At 42.6% G+C, this 16,360-nt stretch overlaps 2 protein-coding genes across 2 annotated transcripts in view; both read left to right on the top strand.

The window, feature by feature from the left end:
* Positions 1-770: 770 nt before the first annotated feature.
* On the top strand, positions 771-2,156 carry LOC310876888 (NEDD8-activating enzyme E1 catalytic subunit-like; the record flags this gene model as incomplete). Its single annotated transcript, XM_083790539.1, has 1 exon — positions 771-2,156. One exon carries the CDS (start codon positions 771-773, stop codon positions 2,154-2,156), a length of 1,386 nt encoding a protein of 461 aa, XP_083646665.1.
* Positions 2,157-3,844: 1,688 nt separating this feature from the next.
* disp1 (dispatched homolog 1) overlaps positions 3,845-16,360 on the top strand; it is a 117,766-nt gene continuing 105,250 nt past the window's right edge. The window contains exons 1-2 of the mRNA XM_083790855.1: positions 3,845-3,924; positions 11,396-11,480. The gene's annotated coding sequence lies outside the window, so the exon portion shown is untranslated. The remainder of the gene's footprint in view (positions 3,925-11,395; positions 11,481-16,360) is intronic.

Raw genomic sequence — 16,360 nt, 5'->3', positions numbered from 1 at the left:
TTCAGAGTTAGGTGATTCCTTTTAAGCCATTGAGACACATCCTCCATTTCCTGGGTTAGTATCTCTGCTGCTTCACCAGGGATTGTAGCCGGTACATAAATGATTGTATCATCTGCATACATTTGGCAGGTAGTGCTTTTACAGCATGTTGGTAGGTCATTTATGTATGGGCTGAAGGCCCTAATATAGAACCCTGTGGAATACCCATTCTTTTCTATTCTTTTAGAGGTTGACTGTTTTCCATCTATTTTGATAAGCTGTGTTATCACTGAAGGGTAAGATTACTTGTCTGGATAGCCTCACAAGGCCAACACACTTTTGTGAACATTTTCACCTATAATGATGTGCCCAAAATATAGAGGCCTGTATCTTCATATAATTGGTCCTTACTAATATATTCATTCATTATAAGATGGCACAATTTACTCTGTGTCTCATTGGTGGGCTGTGAACAGTTTAGAAACATGGCTACCAGTGACATCATTATGGGGATTCCACAGCATGCTAATTGAAACTATAGCATTGGGGGGGGAAAAATACTTTCTTCCCCTGGAAAGTTAGTAGCCTATGCTGAAATAGAAGTTCTTGCAAGTTTGAAATGACCAAATCTACCTACAGATGCACAGCAACAGTTTGTGTTAAGTGTGACATCAGACCAGAGCTCGGGACACCCCATATAAAATGTTGGGTGAATGATGCTTTTAGACGTAAGATTGAAGGGAGGCAGTGAATGAAATACTGAGAGCTGGACAGACAGGAGAGACAGAGATATGGCAGATGAGCCAATGGTGGTGGATGGAGGTATCCGTGTTCCAAATGAATGGGAGGGAAGATGGAACCACATCACAAAGTTTCTGGAGAGATCTGGGCCCTTCGCCCACCCCGACTTTAAAGCCAGCAAAGAAATGCTGCAGGTTATTTTAGAATGCAAAGTCCTAGTCATTGGTGCCGGTGGCCTTGGATGTGAGCTTCTCAAAGACATGGCTTTGTCAGGGTTCCGCAACATTGATGTGATTGACATGGACACAATTGACGTCTCTAACCTCAACAGACAGTTTCTCTTCAGGCCTAAAGATGTTAGTCGACCCAAGGCAGAGGTGGCAGCCGAGTTCATCAACACACGAATTCCCGGTTGTTGTGTTGTCCCCCATTTTAAGAAGATTCAAGACTTTGATCAGACATTCTACAGTGAATTCCATATGATTGTTTGTGGACTGGACTCGATAGTCGCCAGGAGGTGGATAAATGGTATGGTAATGTCTCTGCTGGAGTATGAGGATGGTGTCCTAGACATGAGTTCCATAATTCCTTTAATTGATGGAGGGACAGAAGGTTTCAAAGGCAATGCAAGAGTAATTTTGCCTGGCTTAACAGCCTGCATCGACTGCACCCTGGACCTTTACCCACCTCAGATCAACTTCCCCATGTGCACGATAGCCTCCATGCCACGGTTGCCAGAACATTGTGTTGAGTACGTCCGCATGCTGCTATGGCCTAAAGATAAACCCTTTGGAGATGGTGTGACACTGGATGGAGATGACCCAAAGCACATCCAGTGGGTGTACCAGAAGTCTCTGGAAAGGGCAGGAGAGTTCAATATCACAGGAGTCACCTACAGACTCACCCAGGGTGTTGTAAAGAGGATAATCCCTGCTGTGGCGTCCACAAACGCTGTTATTGCAGCTAGTTGCGCAACAGAGGTATTCAAATTAGCTTCACAAGTCTACTGTTCTCTCGACAACTACATGATGTTCAATGATGTTGACGGCATCTACACCTGCAAATTTCAGGTCGAACGAAAAGACAACTGTCCAACCTGCAGCCAGGTACCTCAGGATTTAAAATTCTCTTCATCTTCCAAGCTGCAGGAGGTGCTTGATTACCTGACTGAGGAACGTTCCCTACAAATGAAATTGCCTGCTATAGCAGCAACGTTGGATGAAGGAAAGAGCAAAACATTGTATTTGCAAAGCGTTGCTTCAATCGAACAGAAGACCAGGCCAAATCTGTCTAAAACGCTGAAGGAGTTGGGTCTGATAGACGGACAGGAGCTGGTTGTAACTGACACCACCAGACCCCAGGCCATGCGCTTTAGACTTGGCATTACCTCAGAAGAAGCTGAGCTGAGGTGTCCCAAAATGAGAAAAAGAATATGACAAGAAGAATTTTCTAAATGTTTGCCTGTTGCCAAAACAAATTAGCCAAAAAAGACTATAGTCATGACCGTTGTGACCGTTTTTCCTTTGTGACTTTTATCTTTTTTGTTTTGGAAAATCAAGTGGACCACATGATTTAGTTTTGGTTGGAAAAAACAAAAAACAAATTGTCACTTCTGTTTTTGGTTTCAAATGGAGTGCATGTACAGTATATGTGTATGCTAACCTTCATTCTTCAACAGACAGAAAATGATTAAAGGAATTGCCAAAAAAGCATTTGTTGAATGAAATGTACAGTATTATGTATGATGAAACCTGGGCATGTCCACGGGTAGCTTATTTTTTTTATAGTTTCCGGTTTCCAAATAAAACAAAATGACTGAATGCACCCTAGTCTGACCTTCATTCAACAATCCAAAAACAATGATAAAAAAAGTAATTGCCAAACAAAATAGAATTTTCCAATGTCCGATTAATTAAATTAATTCTTTGCTTTGAAAGAATGGCAAAAAACATAACAAGCAGTAAAAAAATCTGATGATGTAAAATTATCCATTCATTGTCAATGGGAATTTAATGCTTGTGTAGGACGTCTCAATATTTGCCATTGACAATGAACGGAGAAATGACGTCAGAATTATGCTAAATATGACTTGTAAATTACATGTAAATTAAACTGACATTGAACGAAAAATTTACTCATATGTAAATGAGCAAATCAGCCAACCAATCACAGGCAACAGGCATTCTGATTGGCCAGTATGAGATGATGCATGATGATAAGAGCTGATAATTCTGGTAAATATGACGTAAATTAAACATCAAAACATTAAACACCATTGACAATGAAGGGAAAACTTACGTCATATGTAAACGAGCAAATCGGCTAACCAATCACATGTTGGGGGAGCGCTTGGCCAATAAGGGTCCACCTTATGTATCATGTTATATAGCAATGTCAAATGTCAGTTAACATAAATTTATGTACGATGACAAGAGCACCCCCTCATTTCACATGGGTGTGATTTTTATCCTTATTAGTACATTGCTCAGCCAATCAAATCATGCTATGGGGTGCTCAGCCAATCAAATCATCGGTATGGGGTGCTCAGCCAATAAATAATAAATAATAATAAAAATCACACCTGTGTGAAGTGAGGAGCGATCATATCATCTAATTCTGGCCAATCAGAATTTGCGTCCTCTCTCCTTCGTCTTCAATGTTTGTGTTACGAATGTTTGTGTTTACACGAACACTCAAAACTGACCATTCATTGTGCAATGGCATTCAATGTCTGTGTTCGGACAATGTTTGTGTTAGGACAATGTCTGATTGTCTGTGTTAGGACAATGTTTGTGTTTATACAAACCCTAAAGCTGGAAAACATAGGAGCGACCAGCGCCCCTCAAAAATGTTCCTCTGAATAATAGGCTAAAATTCTAATATCCATTCCCTTAATTATCACATTTGTGCACTTATGGGGCAGATATGCAATGTCTGTGGTCCCCTGAAGTGAATGTGGAAATGTGACTCTCTCTCCATCATCAAAGTGTCCCAGTCTACCCCTGCCTGCGCCTGGCTGACAACCATCCTAGCCAATCGCAGTGTGACCGCCCATCCGAGCTATGGGATCTAGACCTCGATCCGTTTCTTACCTTCTCCTGATGGAATTCCAGCGCATGAGCGCAAAGAGAAGTCGTTGCGCAGCTGCTGCCCACCCAACATGGTCTGATGCCCCCGGTGCGACATCACCAGGACAAAAAGAAAGTAAGGGATTCCATTCCTCCCTTTCCTTTGTGAGAAGGCCGCCGTTACTTATCACGCTTGCTTGACATACCGTAGTCGGCTCTACTTGTGGTGTTCCGGATGAGTATAACGTTTGGTTGGAAATGCAGCGGTTTTTTGCCAGCTGTTTTATTGGTCATCGAGGCTAACATTAGCTCGTTAGCGACTCAGCTAACGTGAACTAATAGCTCGCTGGGTGTAAGGGAGGCGAGCACCTCTGATTCTACTATCGCTCTGTTTTGTGTTTTGCAATGGTCTGCTTCTATGAGAATGACAATGTAATAACCTGCTTCTTTTGCAACCTACCTGGGGAACTTATTGGCTCACTGGATCTACCATAGGGCCCAACCAATAATTGTAACGTTTATTGTCAATTTGTCACCTTACATTTAACGCTATAATCACACATTGTGTGAGTTTCTGTGTCGCTGTAACTACGATACTGATACAAACACACTGTTCTTACATGAACTTTGCACCTCATTTGTAGACACAGCTGTTATGTCGCTTTTATGGATGTGTGCTGAAAAAGTACAACTTTTACTATTCATAATAAGCAGCTTCGGATACCCCCACACTCACTTGGACATACATACATACAATAATAATGATGATGATCGTCATATTGATTGGTGATTTAATACTTTATTAAGTTTGCAAATAGTAGGCTATAGAGTGTACGATTTTTGATGATTGTTAAAAGGATAACACACAAGCCCTAGGGCTTGTTTCCATTCTCGTCCTGTGAAATAATAATACAAAAATCACACCCATGTGAAGTGAGGGGTGCTCTTATCATCATACATCATCTAATTCCGGCCAATCACAATTTGCGTCCTCACCTTCGTCATCAATGTTTGTGTTAATACCATAGACTGGTTAATACACAATGTTTGTGTTTTCACAAACACTCAAAATTGTCCATTCATTGTCACCTTTGACATTTATGTTTGTATTATTAACAATAGAACAGTGCCCGTTGGGCACCAGCCTACTCGTGAATGATTGGGAATGCATGGAGATCTATGGTGATCAGGTGAGATCAATTGGCTAATTTGGGCCCTGTCCAGAGGTTTTTTGTGCAGGTCCTGGACAATCAGCTATCCGACCGACTCAACACCTAGCACTGCACTGTTCTCCTTGTAGTGGTGTGTTAACTTTGAGGTCGGTGGGGCGAACAGTTGTCTAGTTAACGTGGATTACATACATACAACATCATTGTGATGTCAGAACAGGCCAGCTCAATATATGGAGATCTACTAGGGGTGAATGGTGATCGGGTGTGATCAATTGAGTAATCTGGGCCCTGTCCAGAGCCTGGGCAGAGGTTTTTGTGCAGGTTCTGGACAACCGGCTATCCGACGGACTCGACACCGCCGGGCACTGCACTCCATGTGGGGGTGTGGAAATTTGAAGTCGTTGGGCGAAACCGTTTTCGAGTTACGTGGATTACAGATGTACGTACACACGTGTGCACACACACACACACACACACACACACACACACACACACACACACACACACACACACACACACACACACACACACACACACACACGTACAGAGACTTGGTGCATTTATAGATGGATAAGCTGAACGGGCTTTATCAGTTTTAATAGCAGTGAACATTCCTACAGTTCTGTCGCAGCTGAAACACCCATTCATTACAGATGAACTTGGCAGTGAGCACACAAACAGGAAGCACTCCATGGCCACAAGCACAATTACGCACTTTAAAACAGCATGTTCACTTATCTTCCAATCCAAACCATTATCAAACTTAGGCTATGTATCAGATTAAACGCATGGGAAAGCATCCAGTAACTGCTGCAAGACAAATTTGCTTCAGAGACAGACTTCTTAAAGCTCTATCATGTATTTCTTTGTACGTGAATTCGATGTTATTTTGTCCAATCTGTATAGTAGAGTATGTGTTAATACAATATATATATACAAACTTATTGGAGTGGTCGTAATTTTACCTAATTTCTCCTTTCATTGTCAATGGCAAATCTTGAGACGTGTGGGGACAAGATAAGCGGACATTTGACCTGAATTCCCCTTTCATTGTCAATGGCAAATCTTGAGTCGTGTGGGGACAAAAGTTGTATATAAGAGGGGCTAGCACCCCTCAAAAATAAAACCACACTCGTGTGAAGTGAGGGGCGCTCTTATCATCATACATCATCATCATTCATCATCATACACACAGCTAATCGACTCATCACTATGTGGTACACACAGACACACAAAGCTGGGCATAGGAGGGGCTAGCGCCCCTCAAAAAACGAAATCGACCCTTCGCTGGAGACCTGCATTCAAGTCCAGGGTAGAACAGGAAGGTTACATAGTGCAGCTTTAACAAATGGAAGCTGAAAATGCACTTATAAACCTAATCAAATTATGCATACTGGGTTCATTGTGTGTTAGCCCACAAGAGCTGGAATGCAAATGGAACACACTAAAGCTTTCCAAATAGGTTCTTACTCAGCCATCTGAGGTGTGTGTTGCCTCCTTGCTTGCATGGCTGGCAAAGCGATGGCTTCACCCATGTTGTGTGACGTATACACCGTAGCTTGGAAAAACGTACAGGGGGCCCATTGATACTGATCTATGCTACAATCGTGCTTTGAGCAAGTGGAGCGGGAGATGTTTCGGGCACGCATCTGGGAATACTGTCAATGAGTTCACAGCCACGGTCGCTGGTTTTATCAGTAAGTGCATTGATGACATCCTTCCAAAAAAGACAGTTTGAATTCATCCTAACCAGAGACTGTGGATTAACGACGAGGTATGCTCTGCACGGTAACCGGAGAACTCGCCGGTTTGGGTTTTCCGACTCGCCGTTAGTGCATTTTAGTTTTACATATTTAATTTGCATTGAATTGAGAGAGAAAGAGGATAGTTGTTTAGAGTTTACACTAGCTGAAGTAGGAAAGGAATGCTAAAGTTTAAACACCAAAGTACAGAAACAATGTAATTCATTAGTAAACATTAAACAATATCCTGAAATATCATTGGTACTACTACTATCATTCAGTATTAACATATTCACCTTTTATCATGATCTAGCTGATCATTTCATTGCACTAAATAATTTGATCACTTTGGAAATGAACTAGCCTATAACATCTGTGGGTTTGACATACTACACTGATGAAGACAGCATGTTAGCATACTGATAAAGACATTGAACCTTGTTTCTCTCCACTTTTCGCTGTGGCGAGTTGGTAAACCGGCGAGTTCTCAGGTATTCCTCTGCACCACATGCACATAACGCTGGCTTCAGCACCCGCAGCGCCCTCCAGAGAAACATCAGAAGGGCTCATAAGGAGTACAGGGTCAAATTGGAAGACCAGTGTAACATCGTCGACACAATGAGCATGGAGCAAGGGTTGCAGAAATGCAGGAGACCCCTCTGCCTCCCTCCCTGCAGGCGAGCCGAACACCTTCTACACCCAGTTTGAGGGCATACCAGACCAACATCTACATCATCTACACCAGGGGTGCCGAAAAGGTAGATCGCAATCTACCAGTAGCTCACATAGGCTGTGCAAGTAGACCACATGACATGCTCCTAAAATATATAATATAATAAAAAACATTTTTTGGCATCTGCCATTTGAATTAAGGTCAGGTGACTTGATTGATTGACATAAACTTAAAGGCCCGCTGACACGCCCCTCGGGAGATAAGAACGGCTATCAAACAATGCTATCATGATTCTGACGTCAGAGTGTGACAAGCTTTCCCCATCGACTTCTATGCGGGCTCGCCGGGCTTGGTGGCCGTAGTAGCATAGCAACTTATGCTACTATTTTGGTGTCACATTTAGAGTCATAATTGCTATAAATGTAATTGAAAAGAAATATTTTTTCGCTCGAAAATCCTCGTTACAATGACATTGAGTTGACGTGTAAGTTTTAGGGTAAACTGTTACATAATCGCAAATTTCGCGTGACGAGTTCCATGCTCTCCATCTCCCCCCGTTGACATGGCCTCAAACACGGCTAAGTGCTGAACAGGGCTCCGCAGCACGGAGCTTCACAGGTTACCACTGCCTGTCTAGCGGAGGGAGACGGAGCGCATGGAACTCGTCACGCGAAATTGCGATTATCCAACAGTTTACCCTAAAACTTACACGTCAACTCAATGTCATTGTAACGAGGATTTTCGAGCGAAAAAATATGTTTTTTCAATTACATTTATAGCAAACAGTTTCAAACAGTTTCCAGTCAGACCACGTGATGTGCTGTACCACCCATATTAATTTCGGGGCGTGTCAGCGGCCCTTTAAGGACCTGTCAGCTCAAACCCACGAAGCAATACATTGTTTAAATTAAGAGTGTTGTAGACAAAGTTATAATATATATATAAAAAAACCCTACCAATTCCATTTTGCCCTTCTATTTCCGGGAAGATCTTGTTGAGCTGGTCAATTTAAAAGTAGTTCTCGAGTCAAAAAAGTGTGGGCACCTCTGTGTAGAATCTACACCAACCAGTGTCAGGTAGCAGCACCCGAGACCAGCCCATGTGCAGATTCTAAATGGGGTAACAGTGCTTGTCCTCTTTAGGCCTCGACGTCTATCAAAGCATCTTCGGTATCCCCTATATCGTGGTCGGTCAGTATCAGCCGGTAACACGCGGGAGTCTGTCCCCGTTACAATGCACTAGACCCCTGGAAGATGGATTTCTGAGGTGGAGCCTACCGCCAGCTCCCAGTACTTACTGCACAACTTGCCGCACCCAAGCCGTGCTATTCATACGCTGAGCTGGCGTTGCCCGGGATAAAACCCATGACCTTGTGGTCCGGTCCAAAGGAGAGAGCTCTACCGGACACAAATAGCATGCTGACGGGGAAGCAAGGTAGTTCTTGTCATCTGCCTGAAGAATCTGTTCCTTTTTTTCTAGTCGCCTTGACGTCTTCCGACACATGTTGGCCGTTAGCCTTCTCTGTGGTATTTGGTCAACCTGCGGGCTCAGGTTCAGGCTCAGGTGGAGGTGTGCGATTGCGATTGCAACACATTAAAAACATTGCACAAGTAATTGTGCCACGAATAAAGTTACACGAGAACCAAGCAATTACGAAGGCGAGACCAGTAAAAGCAGCTCCGGTTGCCCAAGCAATAGTGCCATCATTAGCTACAAATGACATAAGATAATCGTTTAAACTTCTTGATGTGTTGCGTTCGCTTCAACAGTTTTCTTTTATACTCCCAACGCTGACATGTCATACGTCATGCTCACGTCACTCACTGTAATTCTGTGGGATACAAGAGCCAATCAAATCATTTAAAATTTGCTACACAGACTGATATTATATTAATCTGATATTGATTGTCTATCATTGTGTATGGTAGTTGCTATTTGTTGTTTTTGTCCCATTACTTAGATGTTGAATGTTTAATGGATTATTCCATTAAACGTTTATTTAACTAGCTGTACTGTTTTAAAAATCAGACCTGTCTGAAGTGAGTGGTACTGTACTGTACAGTGTGTGTGTGTGTGTGTGTGTGTGTGTGTGTGTGTGTCTCAGTGGTGACGCTTCTGGCGCATGGAAGGACTAGGCTCTGTGGGTTGACTCCTGTCCGGGCCCCTCCTACGTCTCACCAGGTCAACTCCTGCTCTCACCAGGCCCAGGACCTGTGTGTTGCACTTCATTCAGGAGTGGTGGATTACTAAGCCGCAATGCTTCCGCAGAAACCAAAAGTTTCTTTATTAAAGAATCGTTGATTTAAAAAAACAAAAACACATTGGGGGGTCCTTGAGAAGTAAAAGTGTGAGCACCACTGATATAGAAACATAGGTCTTTCCAGAAAACTGCCTCAGGTCTTAAAGGGTTAAGAATAGGGAGTCGGGTCGCACACAGAGACGTCTATACACGAGTGACGTTGCTTAGCTCTTCGCTATTATTTTGTTGCTGGAAGTGTTTCTCTCACAGGCATTAGGAAAATAATCCCCTACTTATAGCTGCTCAACGTCATATGAACGTGACCAGCAGCTCAATAGCAAACAAACATGAGTGGCAAAGAGCACTAGGTCAATGGGTTAGACTGAAGCAGGTCATTTGGGTTTAGAGAGAATTTGAACTACCTAGGATTACAATCAGAGCAGTTACACTACACTGTAATTTCTTGAAATTGTTTTTAACAAGGAACATGGATATGTAACCATAATATGAGGCCCATTTTATACTTTGTCGTACGATGTTCACAATGTGATGCGTTGTGAGCTTGTACACGCACGCACACACACATACACACTTTTCAATGTAGCCGAGGACTTGTAGCCGTGAGCTCATAATATTGTGATATGTAGTTGTAAGCTTTTAATATCGTGACACTATTATGACACTTCAGATATTACAATATCCAAAATCCCTGACAATATCTAGTGTCATTTATCACAAACAATATTGATACAATACCAATTTATTGCCCACCCAGTTCACACTGTTGATTATTCAGTTCCTCCTCTAGCCCCATATGGAACCTCTCCCTCTGCTATACTGTAGCTTCCGAGATGAGTTCCCACCAAACTAGCCTACCGGCAGCGGTCAGAACCAGCGCATATTGCATGAAGTCAGCCGGTTCCATGCTTTTAAGACATTCAGGAAGTTGTGGCTGCCCGCAGAGGTGACATTACTGCCTCCCCTGGTCAGATAAGAGTGGGCAAAACATGGAACTCTGGCTGACTTCATAAGCGATTTAAAAGCTAGTTTTAACCCGTCGCTTACATTTTTTTTTTTTTTTTTTAAGATATTTTTTTGCGGCTTACGCCTTTTATTGATTTTTGAAGGGACAGACAGTAGGCTGACAGGAAACGGGAGAGAGATGGGGGGATGACATGCAGTAAAGGCCGTGTCGGGTCCGGGAGTCGAACCCGCGGCACACTGCGACTGGATCACCAGTCCGGTGCCCAGACCGTTACGCTACGGCCTGGGCCCGCTTACATATTCTTGTCCGCAAAAAAATAAAACGTCTGAGAATGGGTACCCCGTCTCCGACCTTTACTTTTTGTACGGAAAATGTGCGGAAAAAGGTAAGAATTGTGCATGGTGGGAAATATGCGCCGGTTCTGAGCGCTGCCCGTAGGCCAGGTGGGTGGTACCTCATCTCAGCTACAGGAGGGAGAGATTCAATATAGTATGGAGCTATTTCTCCTCATATGTTTATTGTTTAGGGCATTTTGAGGCAGAGAAACATTACTTAAGCTTAAGCTTAAGCTCATAGTGCGCCACCGAGTGGCACGCTACGAGCTTGTAGGTCTGCTATTTTTGAAAAATCTTAAAAATGCGGCACAAATCTTTGAATATATTTTCTTTCAGAAGACTTTCTTTTTATTTCGACGTCAGGCCTAAATGGGGTTAAGCATCTAAAGTACTTGAGTAAAGGACATGTACTTGGTTGGTTACTTAGTTATGTTTCTCTGTCTATGTGATTTTCTTATCAGGGATATTCCAGGAGGTTGCGGTATGAGTTCACCCCGTCGCTGTCAGCAAACATCCTGAACCTAGAGGTTTTCCCAAGAATTCACAGTAAGTAGAACAAGTTCTGAAACGTTATTCACATCACCTCCTACTACTCCTCCTCCTATTACTACTAGTACTAAAACTACTACTACTACTCACGGCCGGGCTACACCGGGCGATTTTGGGCGAGTTTGTGCGCGCAGTATGCGTTTACTGCGCGCGTACAGTACGTTTGGATAGGACCAATATATGTCAATGATACCAGCTACACCAGACGCACGGATACCGCAGGGCACGGATACGCGTGCTCTAAAAATAGGATTGGTTCTATATTTTTTTTACGTGCGTATGCCCCCATGCGTGCGTATCTATATATCCTCCGGAAGGTCCCGCACAAATCTGCCGCGCGCCACAGATCTGGTGTAGCCGGGGCATTTCGCACGCATACTTTGTGCGCGCAGTGCGCTTATGTCAAACGCACACATGCCCTGGTGTAGCTTGGCCGTTAGTAGTTAAACTACTACTACTAATAAAATAATTATTATTTGGCTATTAAAGGAGTCTGCTGGCTATATACTGTATATGTGCACCAGCATGCCTATTAGAGCATGAGGACCAGACCATATGGACGTGTCACAGTAGTTTATTCAGGCTTTGCAGATGAGTATTCAGTATTTAAGTCCGACGTCATTTTGTAGTGCTACGTTACGTCCGGGTCCAAGTGGCACCAGCTCCCGTCCGCATCTCATTGTAAATTGAATATCTAAACGCGTGAATCTTTTTACAGTGACGTTATTTTTCAGAAAGGAAGCCATTGAGGGTTAAAACGGGTCTTAATGCTTCCAACTCGAGTGGAATTATTAATGTTTTGTACAAGTGTCCATGACAACAAAAATATATGATGTGGAGACAATAAAGACTATTATTATCATTATTATTGAAGGTGGCAACAGTCCATTTGATCGGTAAAATATTTCTGGGGTATATTTAGAATGTGTGCAGGCTTGAGTATGTTGAATCTAGTTTGCATTATGAGGATTTATTTGACACAATAAAATAAAATGGCGATAGTATTCCATGTGGGACAGACGGCCTGTCACTGTCAGATTTGGGAGAGCAGCGCAGCTTTGTTGTTGCGAGGAAAGCGGTAAAATTAGACTTTCGTGGTTGTTTTCGTCTCAGATTTAGTCCGACGGAGCGTCACAGTATAACTCCATGGGGACACAAAAGCGACACAAAAGTAGGACCCGGAAGTATCTCAGGAGGGGGCGCTCACGTCACAGCTAAAATACTGAATGGCATGACGGCAATGATTGATGATGATTTTAACTGAACAAAAGAAGAAACGTTAACAATCGGTAGTGCAAACAAAACAAAGGCATAATCAAACTTGGGGCATAAACAATTCAACCTATAAACAAACTTTGACATGAACAAATCAAACAAAAGAAATACTCAAGAGGACATTCTGGTAAACAGAAAGAGCAAACTTAGGAATAGAGGGTATGCGTGTGACATCATCATCATACCCGGAAGTTATGCGGGAACGCCCACTGAGTGGCAAAAAAAATACTTTCTGGCCTTGACAGCCCATACATCCAAACAGAAAAGTCCTATCTAATTGCATTAAATGACGTTAAACTCACTTCGCCACTCACTTTATGAATGCGCATACCCTCTATAATGCATCACCATAGGCACAGTGTAGCTTTGGTGTTACCACAGCACCTCTCCAGTAAGAGACAAATGGCTCCATTTTCGTCACCGCTAAACCCCTTATCCCTAAACTTCTTTGCCTTTTTTTTTTACTATTTTGCGAAACTTTTTTGAATAGTTAAAATGGCCAGTCTACAAGCTCACAACGTGTCAATGTAGATTGGCTAGTTGAACTATTCAAACATGTTTTTTAAAATAGTAAAAAAGGCAAAGAAGTGTAGGGATAAGGGCTTTAGCGGTGACGAAAATGGAGCCCATTATGTGGCTCCTACTAGGCCTATATAGCCACAGGGAATACTGGACTACTCGCCCCGGTGCTTGCCAGTTCTTCCTCCCGGAATTCTCCCCAGTGAGGGGGATAACTTTCTAGGGTTATTGGCTGTTTGTATTCTTTTTGGAAAAAGATACTCCTGTGGAAAGGCTATATTATTTTATTTGACTTATATTGAACCTATAAACAATTTAGTATTATTTAGTATATGTAAGGTTTTGCCCCCTCAAATGGTACCTCGTCAGATAATCCCCACATATCCTACAACAACTTCTGTGAACAGACTTCACTGTAGTAGCTTTTCATAAATATTTGTACTTAGGCTGTTCTGCTGTCATGAAAGTTTATAGTTAGAGAAATTCAAAGTCCAGCCGTCTGCTGTCCAGCCTCTCCCACCCCTCACTGGGGAAAATTCTGGGAGGAAAACAGAAACGGGGCGAGTAGCCTTGTTACCGCCACAGGTGTGCTAATTTGGTGGCCCCACCCACCACCAAAGTGACAAACAAGGCAATCAATCTGCTCTCACACCACCACCACTCCCAGCTAAAGAGTGGTCGGGTTTTCTACAATTACTATAGTAACACAATACGCAGAAGAACTTCATTTGTATTCTGTGTAGTGTAACTGAAATGCTTGCTTGCAATGTTCACATCTGACCACTAGGGGATGATCTGGAGCTAACTTTCGCAGACAGTGCAGTTCTCTGCTGTCATTTCAATTTTGTCTGAACTCAAGTTGTGAACTTTAAATAATGTTGGGCCTTGATGAATTTGACCAATAAAGTATTTTCCTGACTTGTAAAATTAAATGATTTAAATGAGTTACGGTAAGTTAAGATGGGGACATAAAAACAGATGTTCCCGTGAAGTCAAACCCAAATGTGAGGAAGAAAAGGAGAGGGAGGCAGTGTGTGTGTATATACACACTATATGGTCTCTATATCTGTTGGGTGGAAACCTTTCAGGATTCAAATTACAAAACGGCAAAAGTAGCAGCTCTACAAGCTCAAAATGTGTTTTTTTATAAAGAAATTATCCCTCGATTTTGCATCCCATTTTTTCACCCAGTGTCAATTATCTAATGTAATCTTGCCAACCTGGGGGGGCAGCGGACTGACCTCATGCTTCCTTCTATGCATGAGGAGTCCAAGCTGCTTCTTTTCACCTGAGTTTCCCCGGTTGGACGTAGTGCGTGGAAGGAACACGTTATTCCTTTCCCCTCCATCAGGTGCCCCGGCTGGCCAGGGGGAGGTAATTTAGAGACCAGGAATTACTGCATGTTTTTTGTGAGGGTACCTACCCTAGGGGACACAGGGAGAACATGCAAGCTCCACACAGAAAGGCCCTTTCGCCAACCCCGCCTCGGGTATGGGCACTGATGACACGGAGGAGAGAACACGCCCCCAGCGCCCACAAAAGTAGCAGAAGATCTGATACTGTTGACGCTTTTGCGTGACGGTGTAGTATGATTAAATAGGGCACTAATTTATGGGGAAACACAAATAGAAGAAATAAGAGGTTTCTTCCCGAAAGCAACAATATACTATAGGGCCTGACGTCGAAAAAAAAAAAAAAAGTTTTCTAAATCATGACTATTTTCTGAAAGATTTTTCAAAAATAGCAGACCTACAAGTTCATAGCGTGCCACTCGGTGGCGCGCTATGAGCTTGTAGATCTGCTATTTTTCAATAGCTAAATTATAACATAATGTTTAAAACACCAAAAGGGGTTCCCGCCCAAAATGGGATAGTGCCTGCTCACCATCACTGCTCAAGTGCCCTTGAGCAAGACATTGAACCTGAAGACACGCTAGGGAAAACCGTGGTCCTCCCCACCACATATCCCCCTCCTTATCTCTCTGTATATCTCTCCGAGAGATAATTCTCTCCCTAGTCTCCCACTTGCTCTGCCTTTATCAGAATTCTGTGAGTCCCTCCATCCTGGCCTCACGGCCCTTTTGGACAACTGTTTAGGACAGCTGGTCAAAACAGCTGCTTACCATCTCATTTTTTGGCGCGCTTCTATGTTGGCACAAGTTTGCCACACAGTGCCGCTGTATTGTATGCCAGCTTATCACTTTCTAAATCAGTACTTCTTTTCCCAAAGTAACGAACGTCCTGCACTTTGAAATTCAACTAATGCTTCGTTTGGCCGTGTTTGCAGTGGTGGAAAGAAACTAAGTCAATTTGCTTAAGTAGGCCTGTACTTAAGTACAATTGTGAGATATTCGTACCTTACTTGAGTATTTTCTATTTCCAATACTTTTACTTCTACTCCACTACATATCAGATCCAAATATTGTCCTTTTACTCCACTATACATTTATTTGAAAACTTTAGATACTAGTTACTACTTTGTATTATTATTACAAAACATATACATTAACCACTTAAGCCCTATACACATTTCAAAGCTCACATTGTGAGCTTGTAGATCTGCTATTTTCAAAAGATTTGTATACATTTGAAAACTTGAAATGAGACGGGGTACTTTTTAACTTTTGGTACTTTAAGAAGTAAAACATGTGAGTACTTTGTCCACCACTGACCTCTGGAGCCTTGTTGTAGGTATACATCTGTGTTGTAGGCTTACATCTGTGGACCGTCCACAAAATCCTTCATCTTCGGCTAAAGGTCCCAAACTCAATACAGAAACTATAGTAAAATACGCACATCACTTCGTGAAGGTGCTGGGTTCAAAAAGTAACACTCATATGCTCCAAAAGGTATATTTATTGACGACGTTTCGAGCCAAGGCTCTTCATTGTTGGTTTGACCAGATGAAGAGCCTTGGCTCGAAACGTCGTCAATACATTTATCTTTTGGAGCATGAGTGTGCGGGTTCCCTTCTCTTTTCCCAAACTCAATACATACATGTGAAATATTTGTTGGAACTTCAGATGGCCAATGGTCTATTATTTCTTATTAAGCTTTTTGTTCCCTTTTAGTTACCAATCCCCA

Source organism: Protomyctophum parallelum (genome assembly GCF_964188405.1).
Source record: "Protomyctophum parallelum genome assembly, chromosome: 19".
Taxonomy (NCBI): Eukaryota; Metazoa; Chordata; class Actinopteri; order Myctophiformes; family Myctophidae; genus Protomyctophum; species Protomyctophum parallelum.
Note: the sequence above shows the minus strand (reverse complement) of the source record. Positions and strands in the feature narration are given on the sequence as shown.